This window comes from Corapipo altera, unplaced genomic scaffold (assembly GCF_003945725.1).
Source record: "Corapipo altera isolate COAL_440 unplaced genomic scaffold, ASM394572v1 0, whole genome shotgun sequence".
Taxonomy (NCBI): Eukaryota; Metazoa; Chordata; class Aves; order Passeriformes; family Pipridae; genus Corapipo; species Corapipo altera.
This window is the reverse complement of record NW_020884872.1, coordinates 27,004,339-27,021,769: the sequence shown is the minus strand read 5'-3', so window position 1 is coordinate 27,021,769 and position 17,431 is coordinate 27,004,339. Positions and strand designations below refer to the sequence as shown.

Below are 17,431 nucleotides of genomic sequence, written 5' to 3'. Positions count from 1 at the left end.
GATTCAATAAAATTTTTTTTCCTAGTTTTCTCCGAAAACTCCTCCTCAGTGGGCAGAAGATCACAAATCTATACTTCAAATGATTTGTCAGCAAGTGGAAGCTTTGAAGGTAAAAAATTTTGTCACCATATTCAGTGAAAAACAGTTGGCCTTTTAGTTACGGTAAGGATCTAGTGAAAATAGCATGACTAATTTACAGTTCCTAGAATTATTTTCTGTAAATATCTGCCTAAAATGAGTACTAGAGTACATCTATTGTTTAAAACTCCTCTTTGGGACTTAGGCAGGTTTGCTGATGCACCCCATCTGGGGACTGTATGCACAGAGTTCAGCTTTTATCAGTTTGGTTCTCATCCATTTGGCTCTTTTTTTTTCACACTGGCTTGTTCTGGCTTTGGAACACGATGTTAGTACTTTGTACTGCATGGGCAGATCCTGCATGATTCTGGCAAGTACTTCTTGGGGATTTCTTAAATTACTGACACCACTGAGCTTGAAAATGTGTTTAAATAGCTAGAGGTAGGGATCATGTTTTATTCTGCAAATACCTGTGTGATACATACTTACACTCTTGCTTGGAATGCTGTCTTGACAGAATGAAATGCAAGAAATGAAACTTAACAATTCCAACACAAATGCAACTTCTCGCTGGTCTCCTGAAAACTATGGAACAGATACAATGCCAGATAGTTATCAGAGAGCACAAAATCTTCATGAAGCACCATTAACAGGCAAGTTCCTGCAGAATTCGTACCTAGATGCTTAGCTAAATTGTTGAAAATAATGCCAAAACGTTTTAATGATTCACAATTAAAAACTGATCGCTGTGGAGAGTCCATTCAAAACAACAGCCAACAACAAAAAATGATCAGGTGTAAACTTTGTTTTCCTGGTGTTCCATTTTAGTTGCTACCACTGGTCCATCTGTGTTCTACAGCCAGTCTCCTGCCTATAACTCTCAGTATCTTCTCGGAACTGCTGCAACCAATGTAACACCAACAAAGGTGAGAAAAATCTACTCACTTCAGCTGCTTCCAGTGATTTCCTGAAAAATGACTGCTTTTGATTCTATACATAGTTGGATGTAATTCCAGTTCCTTATGCAGAATTTGGTGAACTTGGACTGCTAGTCCAAGACTAATTTGTCTTTCTGCCTAATTTTTGGGATGTGGAGTCTGGGAGCATACAGCAAAATATCTGCTGTATGTTAGTACATTTCTCCTACAGAGTATGTATGATAGCACTTAACTATCCCCCCCTCCAAGTAGTATGGCAAAAGAAAATGGGGGTTTCAAGGCTTTTGTTCCATAAAAAAGCAACCCACTCACATTGTGCCCCTTTTTCAGTGCTTGTTTTCAAATGCCCTTCTAGGTTTAATCAGTTTAAACTAAGGTAAAATTAGTTTAGATTTAAACTTATATGAAAGTATGCCCTCCTTTTAAGAGTACATGTTATGCGGGCTTCAGCACAAGTAGGATTTTGTCCTCTGTGTTATCATAGTAAGCAAAGCACTTGTTTTCTGTTTTTTCTTTAGCCTCCTGTCTATGGCATGAACCGACTTACACCTCAGCCACATATATATTCCTATCAACCACCAATGCATACACCACCTCTGCAAAACACTTCTGGTTGTATGTTTTCCCAAGAAATGTATGGCCCACCTCTACGTTTTGATTCTCCTGGTACCGCGCTCATTTCTCCTCGTGCGGGTGATGACTATTACAATTACAGTGTTCCACAGGCAAACACAAATCCAACATTGCCTAAACCAGGCTATTTCACAAACCGTTCAGTCACACCACCAACTTTAAAGCCCGCGGAATCAAAAGTGATGCCTAAATTTGGACAGCCAGGAACAACCGAAGGATCAAAACCACCTCTGCCAACACCAGCACAGCCAAGTCAGACACCAACTTTTAAATTTAAACCTAACTTCAAGTCTAATGATGGAGACTTCACCTTTTCTTCTCCCCCTCAAGTAGCGCCACAGCCTCTTAATGCACCTTATAATAGCAGAGAAAGCCTCTTGGATCTTCTGACATCTGATAAACCTTTACAGGATGATAGATACGTTGAACAAAAGCCAGTTAATGATCACACAAATAGTTCAAGAAATATCTTCAATTTTAGCAATAAGCATATTCCAGGCATTTCTCTTAGAGAGAACATGGGACAAAATGCACACAAAAACCTGACTTTTGAGAAGAATGATACATTTAGTGTTCAAGAACCAAGCAAACCTGTATTTATGACTTCAAATTCAGATTTGGCCAATAGAAGTCATGAAACAGAGGGAGGAAGCACCCACGGTGGAGATGAGGATGATGATGGTCCTCATTTTGATCCCGTGGTGCCGCTCCCTGATAAGATTGAAGTAAAGACAGGTGAGGAAGATGAAGAAGAATTCTTCTGCAACAGAGCCAAGCTCTTTCGTTTTGATGCAGAATCTAAAGAATGGAAAGAAAGGGGAATTGGAAATGTGAAAATACTGAAACATAAAGTATCTGGCAAATTTCGTCTCTTAATGAGACGGGACCAAGTGCTGAAAATCTGTGCAAATCACTACATAAATACTGATATGAAATTAACTCCAAATGCTACATCAGATAAGTCATTCGTGTGGCATGCTTTAGATTATGCAGATGAGTTGCCAAAACCAGAACAACTCGCAATTAGATTTAAAACACCCGAGGAAGCAATGCTTTTCAAAAAAAAGTTTGAGGAGGCCCAGAATATTTTAAAATCCTTGGGATCAAATGCTGACGCATCTGTGACTCAGAATAGTGGAACTGCAAAAGAAACAACAAATCAGGACATCAAGGAGCCTAGCACATCCACTTCTGGAACCCTGAATTTGAGCTTTCAGTTCCCGAAAGATGGGGTGAGCAGTGAATCTGACAGCAAAAGCAGCCTTACAGCTACATCAACTGCATCTGGCCCTACTATTTCATTTGGAAAGGATGCTCAGCAAGCCTATTCTTCTGGTGGGTTTGGACAGCATCTCATGAAAAAGGATCAGTGGGAGTGTAAAGTATGTTTAGTTCCAAATGAAGCAACTGCAAAGAATTGTGTATCATGTCAAAATCCAAATGAAGATATGTGGGAAACGCATGACGCCACATTAACTGGCTCTGGAAGTTTCAAAGCCAGTGGTAACACAGTGCAGGACAAATTTGGATCTGCTTTTGCTAAAAAGGAAGGTCAATGGGACTGCAGTGTCTGTTCAGTAAGAAATGAACCCACTGCCTCCAAGTGTGTTGCCTGCCAGAATCCAAACAAAAGTAATACAGGAGTATCTGGTCAACAAACTTCCGCTAAGTTTGACCAATCAATTGCTTCAAAGGCTATTCAAAATGACTTGAGTACTGCTTTTTCTAAAAAAGAAGGTCAGTGGGACTGCTCTGTATGCCTAGTCCGAAACGAAGCAAAAAATGTGAACTGCTGTTCTTGTCAGAGTCCTAACCCTCAAAATCAACCAAATATGCCTATACCTACTGTTCAGGCATCCCCTGCTCCTGGGTTTGGTTCCATTGCTGATACAAGTAAGCCACAGAAAAATGGGTTTGAAGGGCTTTTTACTAAAAAAGAAGGGCAGTGGGATTGTAGTACTTGTCTTGTGAGGAATGAAGGCTCTTCACCAGCCTGTGTAGCCTGCCAGGCACCAAATCCATCTGGTAAGCCTGCTGGTGATGCTTCGTCAGCTCCTCCTTTTGTCTTGAAAAGTAAATTACCTGAACTTGATGGAGGACAGTTGGGAACAGGCTTTAAGTTTGGTCTTGAGCAAGGCAAGACACCATCGTTTACATTTCAGATTTCTTCTGATACTGAATCTAAGTCTGCAAAGGAAGGATTTAACTTTTCAATGCAAGTGCCTGCAGGTGGATTTAAGTTTGGGATACAGGAATCTGGTAAAAATACCACTAAGAAAGATGAACCATCCAAAGAGTGTACAACTGGCTTCTTAAAAAGCACTGATGAAAAAGACAAAAAGGAACTGCCTTCAGATAGTAGAACTGGATTCCAATTTCAAGAAACAGCAGACAAGGAGAAAGGTGACTTTGTTTTTGGGCAAAATAGCACTTCTACTTTTGCTGAGCTTGCAAAAAGTACTCCTAAGGAAGGCTTTCAATTTGGCAAAAAGGACCCTAACTTCAAAGGCTTTTCAGGTGCAGGTGAAAAACTGTTTTCTACACAGAATTCTAAAATGGATCACAAAGCAAACACATCTGCTGACCTTGGTGAGAAGGATGATGATGTGTATAAGACAGAGGACAGCGATGATATCCATTTTGAACCTATAGTTCAGATGCCTGAAAAAATAGAACCATTTACAGGAGAGGAAGATGAGAAAGTGTTATACTCCCAAAGAGTAAAGTTGTTCAGGTTTGATCCAGAAACAAGCCAGTGGAAAGAACGTGGGGTGGGCAACCTGAAGATTCTTAAAAATGAAGTTAACGGGAAAGTAAGAATATTGATGCGTCGTGAGCAGGTACTGAAGGTGTGTGCAAATCACTGGATAACAACAACAATGAACTTGAAACAGCTCTCTGGCTCAGACAAAGCATGGATGTGGATGGCCAATGACTTCTCTGATGGTGATGCAAAGTTGGAACATCTGGCAGCAAAATTCAAGACGCCAGAGCAGGCTGAGGAGTTCAAACAGAAGTTTGAAGAATGTCAGAGGCTACTGCTAGACATACCACTGCAGACACCCCATAAACTAGTTGATACAGGTAGGACAGCTCAGCTTATACAGAAAGCAGAAGAAATGAAGTGTGGCTTAAAAGATCTCAAAACTTTTTTGACAGATGACAAAACTAAACTGTCAGAAGAGGAAAATGTCAACTCTGTTAGTGCTAGCAGTACTTCTGATCTGGTTATAAAACCACATGCTGAAAGTACTGGCCCTACTCTGGAATGGGATAACTATGACTTGCGTGGAGAAGCATTGGATGATAGTGTAAGTAGTTCTGTATATGCAACACCTCTTGCAAGTAGCCCTGTAAGAAAAAATCTGTTTAGATTTGGAGAGTCTACCACTGGTTTTAGTTTCAGTTTTAAATCTGCCTTGAGCCCATGCAAATCTCCTGCCAAACAGAATCAAAGTAGAACATCAGTAGGCACAGATGAAGATTCTGATGTTACTCAAGAAGAAGAGAGAGATGGACAGTACTTTGAACCTGTGGTGCCTCTACCTGATCTTGTGGAAGTGACCAGTGGTGAGGAAAATGAGCAAGTTGTCTTCAGTCACAGAGCTAAGCTCTACAGATATGACAAAGATGCAAATCAGTGGAAAGAGAGAGGTATTGGGGATATCAAGATATTACAGAACTACGACAACAAACAAGTGCGTATAGTAATGAGAAGGGACCAGGTACTAAAACTCTGTGCCAATCATAGAATAACACCAGATATGAATTTGCAGCAGATGAAAGGATCTGATAGAGCATGGGTGTGGACTGCATGTGACTTTGCAGACGGTGAAAGGAAAGTAGAACTTCTAGCTGTGCGATTTAAACTGCAAGATGTTGCAGACTCATTTAAGCAAACTTTTGATGAAGCTAAGCGTGCCCAAGAGAGAGAGACACTGATAACACCTCTTTCTTCTCGTGCCAATACACCTAAGGAATCTCCGTGTGGTAAAAACGCTGTAGCTGTGCTAGAAGAAACGACCAGAGAAAGAACTGACCTCAGCCATGGTGATGGTACTTCTGATGTAACTGTAGAGGCTGCAGAGGTGTCAAACACTTCTGAAACACCAACAAAAACAGTGGTTTCTCCTCCAAAGTTTGTATTTGGATCTGAATCTGTCAAGAGCATTTTCAGTAATGAAAAGTCAAAGACATTCACGTTTGGAAATACTTCAGCCACTGGTTCGCTCTTTGGCTTCAGTTTTAATCCTCCAAAAAAAAGTGAAAGCCATATTCCAGCGTCTCAGAACACAGCACAAAAAGAACCAGAAGTCTCTGAACCACCGAAAAGCTCTAATGCTACTCAGAAGCCTGTAGATAGCAAGGTAGACGACTTTCCTACTACAACACAAGATGGTCCCTCTAACTTCTCATTTAGAATTCTGGAAAAAGGTGAGTGTCAATTGAAGTAGTAATTTATTCAACTACACGACTTATTAAGCAGCCAGCTCTGTGCTATTCATTACTCTTTATTTTCTTCAGAATACGTAGTTTCTTTCAGTTCTAATGCAGGTATCTATATGTTCTCCAGAGTTTCAACTAAATGAGAGAATTTTAAGCCATAAGTATTTTTGTATAAACATAGAAGTGTGTGATGCAGAATGGAGTTTTGTTTACTGAGAACAGGGATTTCAGGTAGGGAACTGTAACTCCGAAGTGCTGTATCTGAATCTTGGACTTGAATGCTCAAAGTATCTGTGGACTCACTTTGTGAGACTTAAATAGATGGCTGATTTGTAGGTACCTGAGCCTTTGCCCTGAGTCATAAAATGTGAGAACAGCTAATGTATGCTTCAGTTAAAATTTTAATTTTCCCCATGATTGAGCAGATGGCTATTCTAAAATCCTTTGTTTCAAGTCTTAAATATTGGCCTCAGCAATTTCAGTTTTGTAGCTTAAAACCAGATATCAGTCTGCTTCCTTAGCCTGAGATTGTGTGATTGCATCCTCAGTTACACAGTTTGTCACAGTCTGAAAAAGATGTGCTTACAGAAGTTGGGCTGTGACATGACCATTATCACGTGCTGAAGTGTCTTTGTGAGAAGGATGGGATGTCTCAGAATTATGAACACATACTGTCTATTAGCTACAGTGTAATAAAGTGACATGGTGGAAGATGGTAGCTGCAAGTCTATTCACATGGGTTGGATAAGCTTGTGTAGAATTAACAGATGAAATTTCCTGCTGGGAAGTATGACTGTGGAATACTTACAGAATGTAGATAAGTCTGTTTTATCCTTTGAAAATTCCAGGTAAACACTTATATACAAACAATTTATTTTTTTAGGATTTAATTTTAGCCTTTTTAAATCTAATCCAATGGCCTTTTGGACAAGCACATCCTCCTTGCAACCTGATAGTAAAGGTATTTACATACTGCACTGAATGTGTGATAAAAACACTCTAGTGGGCATGGACAGTAACCCAGCTGTGTCAAAGCAGTTGGCTCAGTAATCCTTATGATTAACATGCATGCTGAAGGAGAGTACTTAAAATTGTGTGTCTGGCTACTGTATTTGTCCTGTAAAAGAATGTCTTTAGCCCTTACTATGTTTACATGAGCCAGCACAATGGATGGCCCTGTTCAAGCTTTTGGCTTCTGTTTGCCTTATTTTCTGAGGGTAGCTGCCTTGCACTTCTCCATCACACTTTTGCTAAGTGTACACACTGAATCTGTTAAATGGCTCTTTTCTAGAGAAATTATATTGTGTTGTTGTCAGAGAATGTCTCATAGTGCCTGAGGTGTTGTACTCCATGTCGGTGAAATATGCCTGAAGATCTTGAGATAGGTTTTCCAGTAAAACACTTGACTGTATTTAGCCTCTATGGAAATGTTCAGTTCAATTTCCTGATTATCAGTGTTAACTGCTGCAGTTAACACTAACAGCGTTAAGTGTCTTAAAAACAAGGAGTGCACTGAAATGAGAAAGCTAACTCCTTAGCTACTGCTTATGTGTTTATTAAATATATAATTTGAAGTCCACCTTTGCTGGTTAGAAAACTCTTGCTGAGTAACTGATTTGTTTACATTCAGGACCTGTAAACAAAACCATTACATCTTATAGTTTGATTATAAAGTCATTGTAAGACCTGTCTAATGGTGCTTCTTGCAAGTGTGCTTACTGTAAGCATACTCAGCTTATGCAGTTCAACAGTATTTTAAATAGCAAATTTTTAGTCTACATAAGACACTCTTCTAATAGTAGTGTATTGCATTGTTTAAAAGTTTCAAAATGTCATTTCAAACACCATTTTCCCCAAAGTTGTATTTCTGGAGAAGCTGTTCTTATTTAAACACTGAACTCCTGTTCTGTATGCACTGTCTAAAAACCACTTGTTCTGTATTTTTAGGCATCCCTGTGCTGTCTGTGCATCATTTATTAACAATTCAATTATATTTTCATCATTTGATGTATGTAATGTGAAGTGATTAGGCATTCTATGCCAATGCATACATGCAAGAGCTACTACTACCTCAAATTGATCTTGGTTTTATATTGGGGATGTATAGTGGGGGGGATGTGTTTAAAGGAACAAAAAAAGTATGTCTCTCTGGTGCTTCAGGCTGTTCTTTACTTTTACTCTTCTGATAATTAGGTTATGATTATATATTTAGTGATTTATTTACAGTTGATAATTGTCTTCAGTGTAAGTTCTTGGCAGCGATGTTTTGATTTCTGACTTAGTAGTAAAGGATTTTGAAAAGTCCTTTCTAAATTAGGTTTTCAAGGCTACCCAATACAAATGTAGTATGAGGCTTTCTCATGGTGCACGTCTTTTGGGGAGAGGCTTCTGAGTTGTGCTAGAGCAACACAAAAAAAATTTAACCTCAGAGTAGTTCTGCACCTCCATGCAAAAGCATTTGTTTTTCTCAGGTCAGATCATGAGCTTTTTACAAGTGCTTGTCCTGGTTTCAGCTAGGATAGAGATAATTTCTTCTCAAGAGCTGGTACAGTGCTGTGTTTTGGATTCACTATGAGAATAATGCTGATAACACTGTTTTGGCTGCTGCTATGTAGTGCTTACCCTAAGTCAAGGATTGTTTTTGTGTCATGCTGTGCCAGTGAGGAGGTGCACAAAAAAAGCTGGGAGGAGCATTGCTGACACAGGTGACTCAAGCTGCCCAAAGGGATATTCTGCACCACAGAACATCATGCTTAGTATATAAACTAGGGGAGTTACCTGCAATGTCGGGGTGCAGGGATGGGCTCTGGCATGAGTCAGCAGGTGGTGAGCAGAGGTATTGTGCATCACTTGTTTTTCCTTGGGTTTTATTTTGTCTTTTATTATCATTATTTACTGTTATTGTATTTTACTTCTGTTTCAATTATTAAAGTGTTCTCAACCTACAAGTTCTACTTTTGATTCTCCTCCCCATTCTACCATGGTGGGGAGTGTGGTGCTTAGTTGCCAGCTGGGGTTAAGCCACAACAGTACTTTACAAGTTTGAGTCGTGTTAGTTGCATGTTACTGTAGCTGCTACATGCATTAGGGTTTAAACTCTGGTGCTTTTTTCTTATAGCCAGAAGATATTCACTGATAAATAAATGCATGAGAAAAAATATCACTATTGTGACTAGCTAGAGACATTTAGGCCTACCTGGTCTTAATGTCAGTTAAAATAAAAGCAAAAATACACAGTTGAAAATTTTTGTGCATGATATTGCCCTTAATTTTGTTTCATTCACAAGCTAATGATATTTCATGTGGATTTTTTTCCTCCAAAGTAGAAAGTTCTATTATCCTAAAACCAACAGTCTTTTCAGAATATGTTGTATGTATGCATGGCTCTTTGTTTTCACAGCTGCCTGTGAAGATGTATTTAAGGTGTTTGCAGCAGTAATCTTTGTTGAACTCTTTTGTCACTTTGAGTGGATGTTTGGAACACTAGAATCTTAGTCTAGTGTTTGATAGATCAGTTTCATGGAGAACTTAACAGTTAAACTGAAGTGACTTTTTAATATATTTCTCTTATTCAGCTATTTGCACAAAGGCTACTGAAAGAGGCTGCATGATAGCTCTTCGAGAATGCTGTTTGTCAAACGGGATGAGCAATGAGGGTGGTAAAACACTGGAACAGAATCATCTGTTGCTAGGGTCTTCTAGGCAGCTTTCTACTGCTCACGTTAAAGGAAACACACACTTGTACTGTCTACCTGGCTGACTTGGAAGAAGTTGTTTGTTGTCAAAAATAAATTTTTGAAAATTCTCTAATCCTAAGGAAAGCTGGTTTTTTGCTGTAGGACTAAATGCTCCACACTTAAACCTGTGAAGTTGGTGCAAATTTACTCAGTCCAAGTAAGACACTTGCTTAACTAATGTGAGAGAATAAAACACATGATACCTGCATATCTTTATAACATGGTACTACATGTACTTAATTCTTAAATCAGCTAGGGTGAGGTTTTTGTATAACGTTCTGAGAAAATGTATGAAAATATCTATAGCCTGCCGTTGTGATATGAACATAAAAATTTGCTGTTCAAGAGTTTTATCATATATCTGCTTTCTACAGGCTCAGAAAGGCCTGTAGATCTAAAAAAAAAAAAAGTGAGTAAAAAGGATTACTTTACAAGGCTGTATGTCCTGGTAATGGGTTTGAGCTACAGTCTGGTGTATTACAATGCCTGAAATGATAAATTTGTAATTAAAGGGAGAGTCAGTTGGGGCAAAGTCAGTGCCCACTGAGTCAGTGGAGGGAATACTTTGAAAAAAGACATAAGTTTGAATCAGTACTTCGGATCTTGCTTTTACTTTACTATTCTTTATATTGCTCTTAATCTACTGGCAGATACTAGTGAGACAACTGCTAAAGAAAAGCAGATTTATTTTAGTGTGTTAGTTGCATCAGAGGATTAAGGGACATGTCTGTAAACATTACAAATCTCTTCTGTCCTTGTCTCCTCCTGCAATGATGATTGTGAAATTGTATGCTCAGGAAAATCAGTGTGTTTCAGGATCTGATTTCTAGCTTAAGATTTAGGTTTCCACTGACTACATTGTGCCACAAACTTATCAAATATTTTTTAATGAAAAGCACAGTGAGCTTTTGAGACCACTTTTTTTTATTCTGCTGACTGTTTTAACTCAAATCTGAATAACATGAACAAATAGGCTGAGGTACTAAAGCAATCAGATTGTTCTTAGAAACAGCTGATGTGTGGCTACTGATGTGCTTCTGGGGTAATTCTTATAAACACATTTTGTTTTTCACACCTTTATCCCCAAACTCACCATCTTGAAACAACGCTAAAACTTAAACAAACTGAAGCCCAACCAAACCATAGATAATATTTAAATTGGTATATCCTCCCTCTTTACTTCCATTCTCTCATAATAAACTCAAATATTTTTTTCCACAGCTGTCTGCCTGTCCTTATAGCCACATGTTTATCTGCAGTTTGCTCTAGGCTTTAGTTTCAGCTTTAACTTTTGATCGTGCACTGTTCTCAATACCAGTGGGATGGGCACTTTATTGTAGAAGGAGAGAGGGTAAAAAGCTATATAATAAAATTGATAGTGATATGTGTCCTTTCTAGAAAAGCTAACTAAATAGGCTGAAAGAAATATTTTGTTCAACAAAATATTTTGTTCAACAAGGTGAAACTAAAAATTAAGTTACTTTTGTAACAATAAAAGTTTCAGCAACAGCTATTATGGTAAATTGAGATTAGCTAATAAAAAGCATAGATTTCCCACAGGTAACCTGAAATAAGTTCTATTCAGTTGCTGTTTAATATTTTCTAGAACTTAATGCACTTTTAAGCAATGCAATTTGACATGTACACAACTTCACTTTTTCTTTTCTCAGGTCTGAAGTTTGGGTATTTACCTCTATGTAACACCTCTGTCCCTCTTCTCCATTACTGTATTTTATTTGATATGAGAACTTCTTTAAATAATCTTTATAACAATATAAAGATGCAGAAATGTTTCTGTTCCAATACTTGAATTCCAAAGGGAATAGAACAGGATGTAGTTGGGCATGCATGTTAAGCTTTCTTGAGTTTTAACAGGATGATCTGTCCTAGCATCCTGGAACTTTAATTTTGTTTCATGTGGATCAACAGAAAATATGTAGGCACTTAGAATTAATTCAGTTCTGTAATAATGGGGGGGTTAATGTTATTTCCTGCTCTGAAATTATTCAGTTTTAATGGTTTGTTCAATTTCTGTGAAAGCTGAGAAGACACCGGTGTCAGAAGACAATCTTTCATCTGATGATGTTATAATAGTTTATGAGTTAACACCTACCCCTGAACAGAGAGCTCTTGCTGACTTTCTCAAGCTCCCTTCAACATTCTTCTGTTACAAGAATAAGCCTGGATATGTGAGTGACGAGGATGATGGTAAGAAGTGCCAAAGTTGACTTTTGTATTACCTTTTTGTGAGGAAAGGGTGTAATACACTGCACTGGTGCAGCCCAACCTTGAGCTTTGCGTGCAGTTTCGGGTGCCTCAGTGTAAGAAGGACATCAGACTGTTGGAGGGATGAGACCAAAATGGGGAAAGGCCTTTATCCGGATTCAGGAAAAGTGACTGAGGTCACTTGGTTTGTTCATCTTGGAGAAGACAAGGCTTGAGGGGTGACCTCATCACAATCTACAACTTCCTTAGGGATGGCAGTAGAGGAGGAAGTGCTGATCTGTCTCTGGTGACCAGTGATGGGACATGAGGAAATGGAATAAAGCTGTCAGGGGAGTGCTGTTGGGCACTGGAACAGGCTCCTCGGGACACCAAGCCCATCATAGTTCTAGCAGCACTTGGATAATTTGCTTAGTCATATGGCTAGGTTTTAGGCAGTCCTGCAAGGAGTGGAGAGCTGCAGCTGGTGATCCTTATGTGTCCCTTCCAACTTGAGATAGTTTGTGAATGCTGTTGGAACCATTAGACACTCAAATACTTTTGTTTGGACCAGTGGGAATCAATCCTGTCAACATCCTTATGGCCAAAGATGTACATTCAAGTCTTCAAGACAGAATAGTACAATGGAGGCCCAGAAGTGACTAAAGAGAATTTGTCTTGGTGTATTGTGGGTGTTGATGAGTGTCAACAAGGCAGTTGGTTAGGTAAGACTGAATAATCAGATACTTGAGACTTACTGAAGTATTTTGAGTCTTTATTAAAAACTAACAAGCTCAGGTTCCCTAAATATTAGACTAATGGCTTTTCTTCTAAAGCATATTCCAAATACTAAAGCTGAACTTCTTTTATGTCAAATCTTATCAAATGCAACTAAATTACTCTTAATTTATTCAGCAGCAAATATGTTAAATGGAAGTTCTGAAGCATTGTATTCAACAGAAAATTGGAGAAGACAAGCCTGCTTTCACAAATACCTGAGCTTGCAAGTTTTTATGTAAAAAATATTCAGTCTTCTTTCCCAAATATGCATAGTGGTACTCTTAATAAAATCACTGTCAGAAATGTGTTTTCTGAAAACAAAACCTCTACCATATATCTGTAACAGTCTAGACTGAGGAAAAAGTGTTATAGCAGACTCAAACACATACATGGAAAACTAGAAGTGAAAGCTTACCTGTTGTTTTGTGGAACTCTTAAAACATAAGCAAAAATTACGCATGCTTGCTAGGCTTATGAACTGAAAGGGCTTAGGAGACTTCTCTGACCTAGAGGGTGCCTGAGAACTTACACTTGTTTCCTGTGTTTAAGATGAAGACTATGAAACAGCTGTTAAGAAACTTAATGGAAGACTGTATCCCAGTGATTCAGAAGAGAAAAAGAAACAGCAAGATCCTGTAAAAGGTGTGTCTTCAGAAATTTCAAGTATTGTGCTTTATGTACTGAAACATAAACTGAATCTGAAGGACACATGGGCAGAGATTAATTTTGTTTCCTGAGATAGTTTTTAGAAGCACTGATGCTGGGAGCAGAAAAGCTGCATATCAAAGTACAACTTTTAAGCTCACTATGTGAAACTGTTAGTTAGCAGTTAAGTAGTACCTGAATGAGAAATGTTCATTTCAGGTGATCTCTGAACAAGACCATCGAAGTCTTTTCCTACCTTGAGGTTCTTCTGAATATGAAAAATTCAGCTTGGCATGATACTGTTCAAGACAAAAATTCTCTACATCTTTGAATATTTGCTTCTTCTGCAGATAGTCAGTTAAACTTATGAGTTAATGTTGCTCAAAAAAAAATAGACTTTATACTAAAAGTACAGGTGTAGAAGACTTGCTTATATTTATGTCAACTTTGGCTGCGCCTCAGACTTCAGTGTTGCGTAACTGAAAATCTGAGCTGATACTTCTAGAAGTGAAGTTTGGGGATTTTTTTTTGAGGATATGTGCTACAAGGGTGTAAATATTGAGCCATCTGAAATATGAGGAAGTGTTGAAGGAAGCTGTTATTCATGGCAGCTGCAAGATTGAACTCTTCATCACTGCGTGGAAATTCCCTGGTAGCAATAGAGAATTACTTATGTTTCCAATTCTAGTCACCCCAAGTTAAGTTAGTTAGTCTTCACTTCCACTGTTTAAACAGTAATGCTGTTTGAAAAACTCTCAAGGTCTGTCTTCAAGTTACCCTGGCTATCATGAGGTTAATTTACAGTATAGATGCCGGAAATTAAAATAAATAGCAGCTAAATACTGAAATATTTTCCACTAATTTTTACTCTTTGCAGTAGGCATTGCAGGAAAAAGTGAATTCAGCAGTGAAAGAAAATGTGCTGCTACTTGGGAAAAGAAACCAACTCCTGAGGAGAAAGCTGAAGCAGAAGCTCAGCAGGTTCCTTCTACATCTGTCTGTGGTGTCAGCAGTGATACTGAACAGAACAGTCCAGAAGACTTAAAGTCAGAAGCTAAAATTCAAGAAACAAAAGTAAGAAGTAAATTTTTACTAAATTTCTTGTTATTAAACTTGTACAATTACTTCATATATGCATGAGACATTACAGTTTTCCCCTTGCGAGAACTAAAATATCCAGTGGGAAAAAACTATTTGAGACTTTCGTGGCTGTGCCTGATGCCAACACTGAAACAGAAAGCTTAGAGCTTAAATTCTTTCAAAAGGGAAAGAATGTTCAGGTGTTCTCATAAACTGCTTTGGCTAGTAATATTGCCCCTACTGTATACAGAAGAACTAATTGATTTCAGGAAGTCACGGTATTCTTTTTAAAGTTTACTACTTCCCAGATACCTCAGTCTCCTGTCAAGTTAACCTCCTTGTATGTTAAGCATAATGACAAACTTCAGAAAGCTTACAACAACTTTTCTTGGTGTTCTTTTTTTATTTTCTCAAACATCTGTGCTTAGTCTCTGGAGAGATGGTTTGTGCCCTAGGCTCTTCTAGCTTACTTGCCTATTATGTTATTTTTTTATTAATTGCAGGAGAATGAGGTTGCAGGCTCAAGTGACTTGGTCTGTACCACTAAGGAAGAAATGCCTCCTGCATCAACCGATGAGGTGACAGTATTTGTCCAGTCAGCTACCAGCAGTGAAGAAACAGATTCCAGCACAGAAACAGTGCAAGTATTGGAGACTTCATCCCGAGCTGATGACACACCTGTAGACCTGTCAACTAAAAAGAGTGATTCAGACTATTCGGAGTCAACACAAGGTAAGGTCAGAGGTGTGTTCTGGGACTTTTTTGTAGTGTGATTTTCTGTAGATTAATATATCTAATTTAGTTGCTGTCTTGGGAAGAAGTAGTACCAATGCTGAATTAGAAGCAAAAGTACCAATCTAACAAAAATGTGTCTAGGGATTAAAATAACTTTATCAAATTTTTTTTGTGCTCAAATTCACTACTGCAGAGCAGTGCTAGTGTCTGCTATGTAATTTATGAGATGTACTTTCATTAGTTCAGTATTAGATATCACGTGAATACTTATTAGAGCTCTGTGGATCTGCACAGAAGTAGAATGCTGAAAATCTGTCTTGAGCCCTTATTTTAAGCCATAATAAACTGTCATTATGACATACTTCACACAAACTGAAATTTATTGGATGATAAAAATACTGTAGACACTTCTCCAGTATATTCTCGTGTGACTACATAAATGCATTTTCTTTAAGTAGAGAAGAACTTTTGACTTTCCCCTCTTATTTGATAGAAAACAGAGTCATCTCATTTGGTTTTGGCAATACTGCAGGCCTGTCGTTTGCAGATCTGGCTTCCAAAAGCTCTGGAGATTTTGCTTTCGGCTCAAAAGGTGAGTTGGACTAGTCTCTGAGGCAGACCTCAGCTGGACTTCTGCTTCATACAATAAAACTTTTATGTACCATACTTCTACTGATTTGCAAAAAATTGTTTCTACAAATTTTTATCAGGAAGAAAAAAATGACACAAAGTTTAAAATGTAACTCTCCTAATTGTAGATAAAAACTTCAAATGGGCAAATACAGGAGCAGCTGTGTTTGGAGACACTGCCCGTAAAGCAGATGAAGATGAAGGTGGTAGTGATGATGAGGTGGTACACAGTGATGATATCCACTTTGAGCCAATTGTGTCTTTACCAGAGGTAAGATGACTTCTGGAATATAAAACAACATTAAGATAAGCAAAACATTTTTTAAAAACTTGTTATGTTAGCAGATATGCTTAACTTTGCTTTCTGTGTTGAGTGCACCTTGTTCTGCACGTGTTACACTGGCTGTATAGAAACACCTGCTGTTTTAAATCCTAGTACAGTGTAGCACTGGGGAAGGGTCTGGTGCCTCAGTTAAAATCTTAAACATTGATTTCTCTATACCTCGGGTGAATGCTGATCAGGATGCATATTTGTACACATAACTTAGAAAAACTGAAACATTATATAGCACAGCTGAAGAACAGGAAGGAGAACTGGATAACTGCTAGAGCCTATACAACTCAGCTGTGGCTTTGTATCAAGGCTTGTGGATTCAGTTCTGTGGAAGCCATAGCAACTTACAATTTTTACTCTAAGCTAGGCAAGATATTTCTTAGGATCCCTAAGCAGAAAGATACACAGTTAAGTTCACCTGAAGGCTAAGGGAACTAACTTTGTTACTTGGAAAGTAAATTGTTTTTCAAGAAGTAGAACCTTCAACTTTGAAGGTAGACTTACGACTTGTGGAGTGAGGCTTCACACAGTTATGTCTTGATTTGGTGTTTAGCCATAGTGTGCCTAATAACCATTTCTGACTCTTTTGATACTAGTCATAATGTCTGGCCTTTCTATTAATAATATAATTCAAATATAGATTAGTAAAATTATTAAGCGAGGCAAATAGAGCATAAATAAACAGCATGCAGCATTCTTTAATTTGAACAGTATTAATCTGATTTATTTTGTAACATGCTTTCAACCACCTTCTTCAAAATTCAGTATGCTTTTGCTCATCTGTGTGTCATAATATGACTTCTGTAATGTTTTTCGTCAAATATATCTCCAGTTCTCTCAAGTGTTCCTTATCTTTGGAAGATGTGCTAACTAAAGGAGGTTAGAGGCCATAATATGCATACATAAAGGGAGATATATCTGTCAGGCCTGTTTGTTGGACTTGGTGTTTATTCTGTTCAAATGCAAATATCAAGTTCTTAAACAATGTTCAAAAGAACTCCTGCAACTGTAATAGTACTGTGTCTTCCCTGCACATCATGCAGCAAACCCGAAACTTTCCTGGGAAACTTGCCAAAACCATATGCAGCATGGTGAAGGAGTATTGCAGTGGTATAATTAATCTCAAGCAGTGGAATTTGTTGGGCTTTTAAATTCTGAAAAGGCTAAATGTCACACTCACTTTAGTGTTATGA

General features: G+C 38.2%; 1 protein-coding gene across 5 annotated transcripts in view; it reads left to right on the top strand.

The window, feature by feature from the left end:
- Positions 1–17,431, top strand: part of RGPD4 (RANBP2-like and GRIP domain containing 4) — a 33,034-nt gene that overhangs the window by 12,769 nt on the left and 2,834 nt on the right. For 2 of the 5 annotated variants that reach the window (XM_027640727.1, XM_027640750.1), the window contains exons 17-27: positions 26–109; positions 596–731; positions 907–1,004; positions 1,535–6,083; positions 6,979–7,056; positions 11,873–12,040; positions 13,364–13,456; positions 14,337–14,533; positions 15,043–15,283; positions 15,768–15,866; positions 16,033–16,175. In XM_027640727.1, the coding sequence (XP_027496528.1) occupies positions 26–109; positions 596–731; positions 907–1,004; positions 1,535–6,083; positions 6,979–7,056; positions 11,873–12,040; positions 13,364–13,456; positions 14,337–14,533; positions 15,043–15,283; positions 15,768–15,866; positions 16,033–16,175 (5,886 nt within the window). The remainder of the gene's footprint in view (positions 1–25; positions 110–595; positions 732–906; positions 1,005–1,534; positions 6,084–6,978; positions 7,057–11,872; positions 12,041–13,363; positions 13,457–14,336; positions 14,534–15,042; positions 15,284–15,767; positions 15,867–16,032; positions 16,176–17,431) is intronic. The other 3 variants (XM_027640732.1, XM_027640738.1, XM_027640744.1) reach the window with 3 other exon arrangements.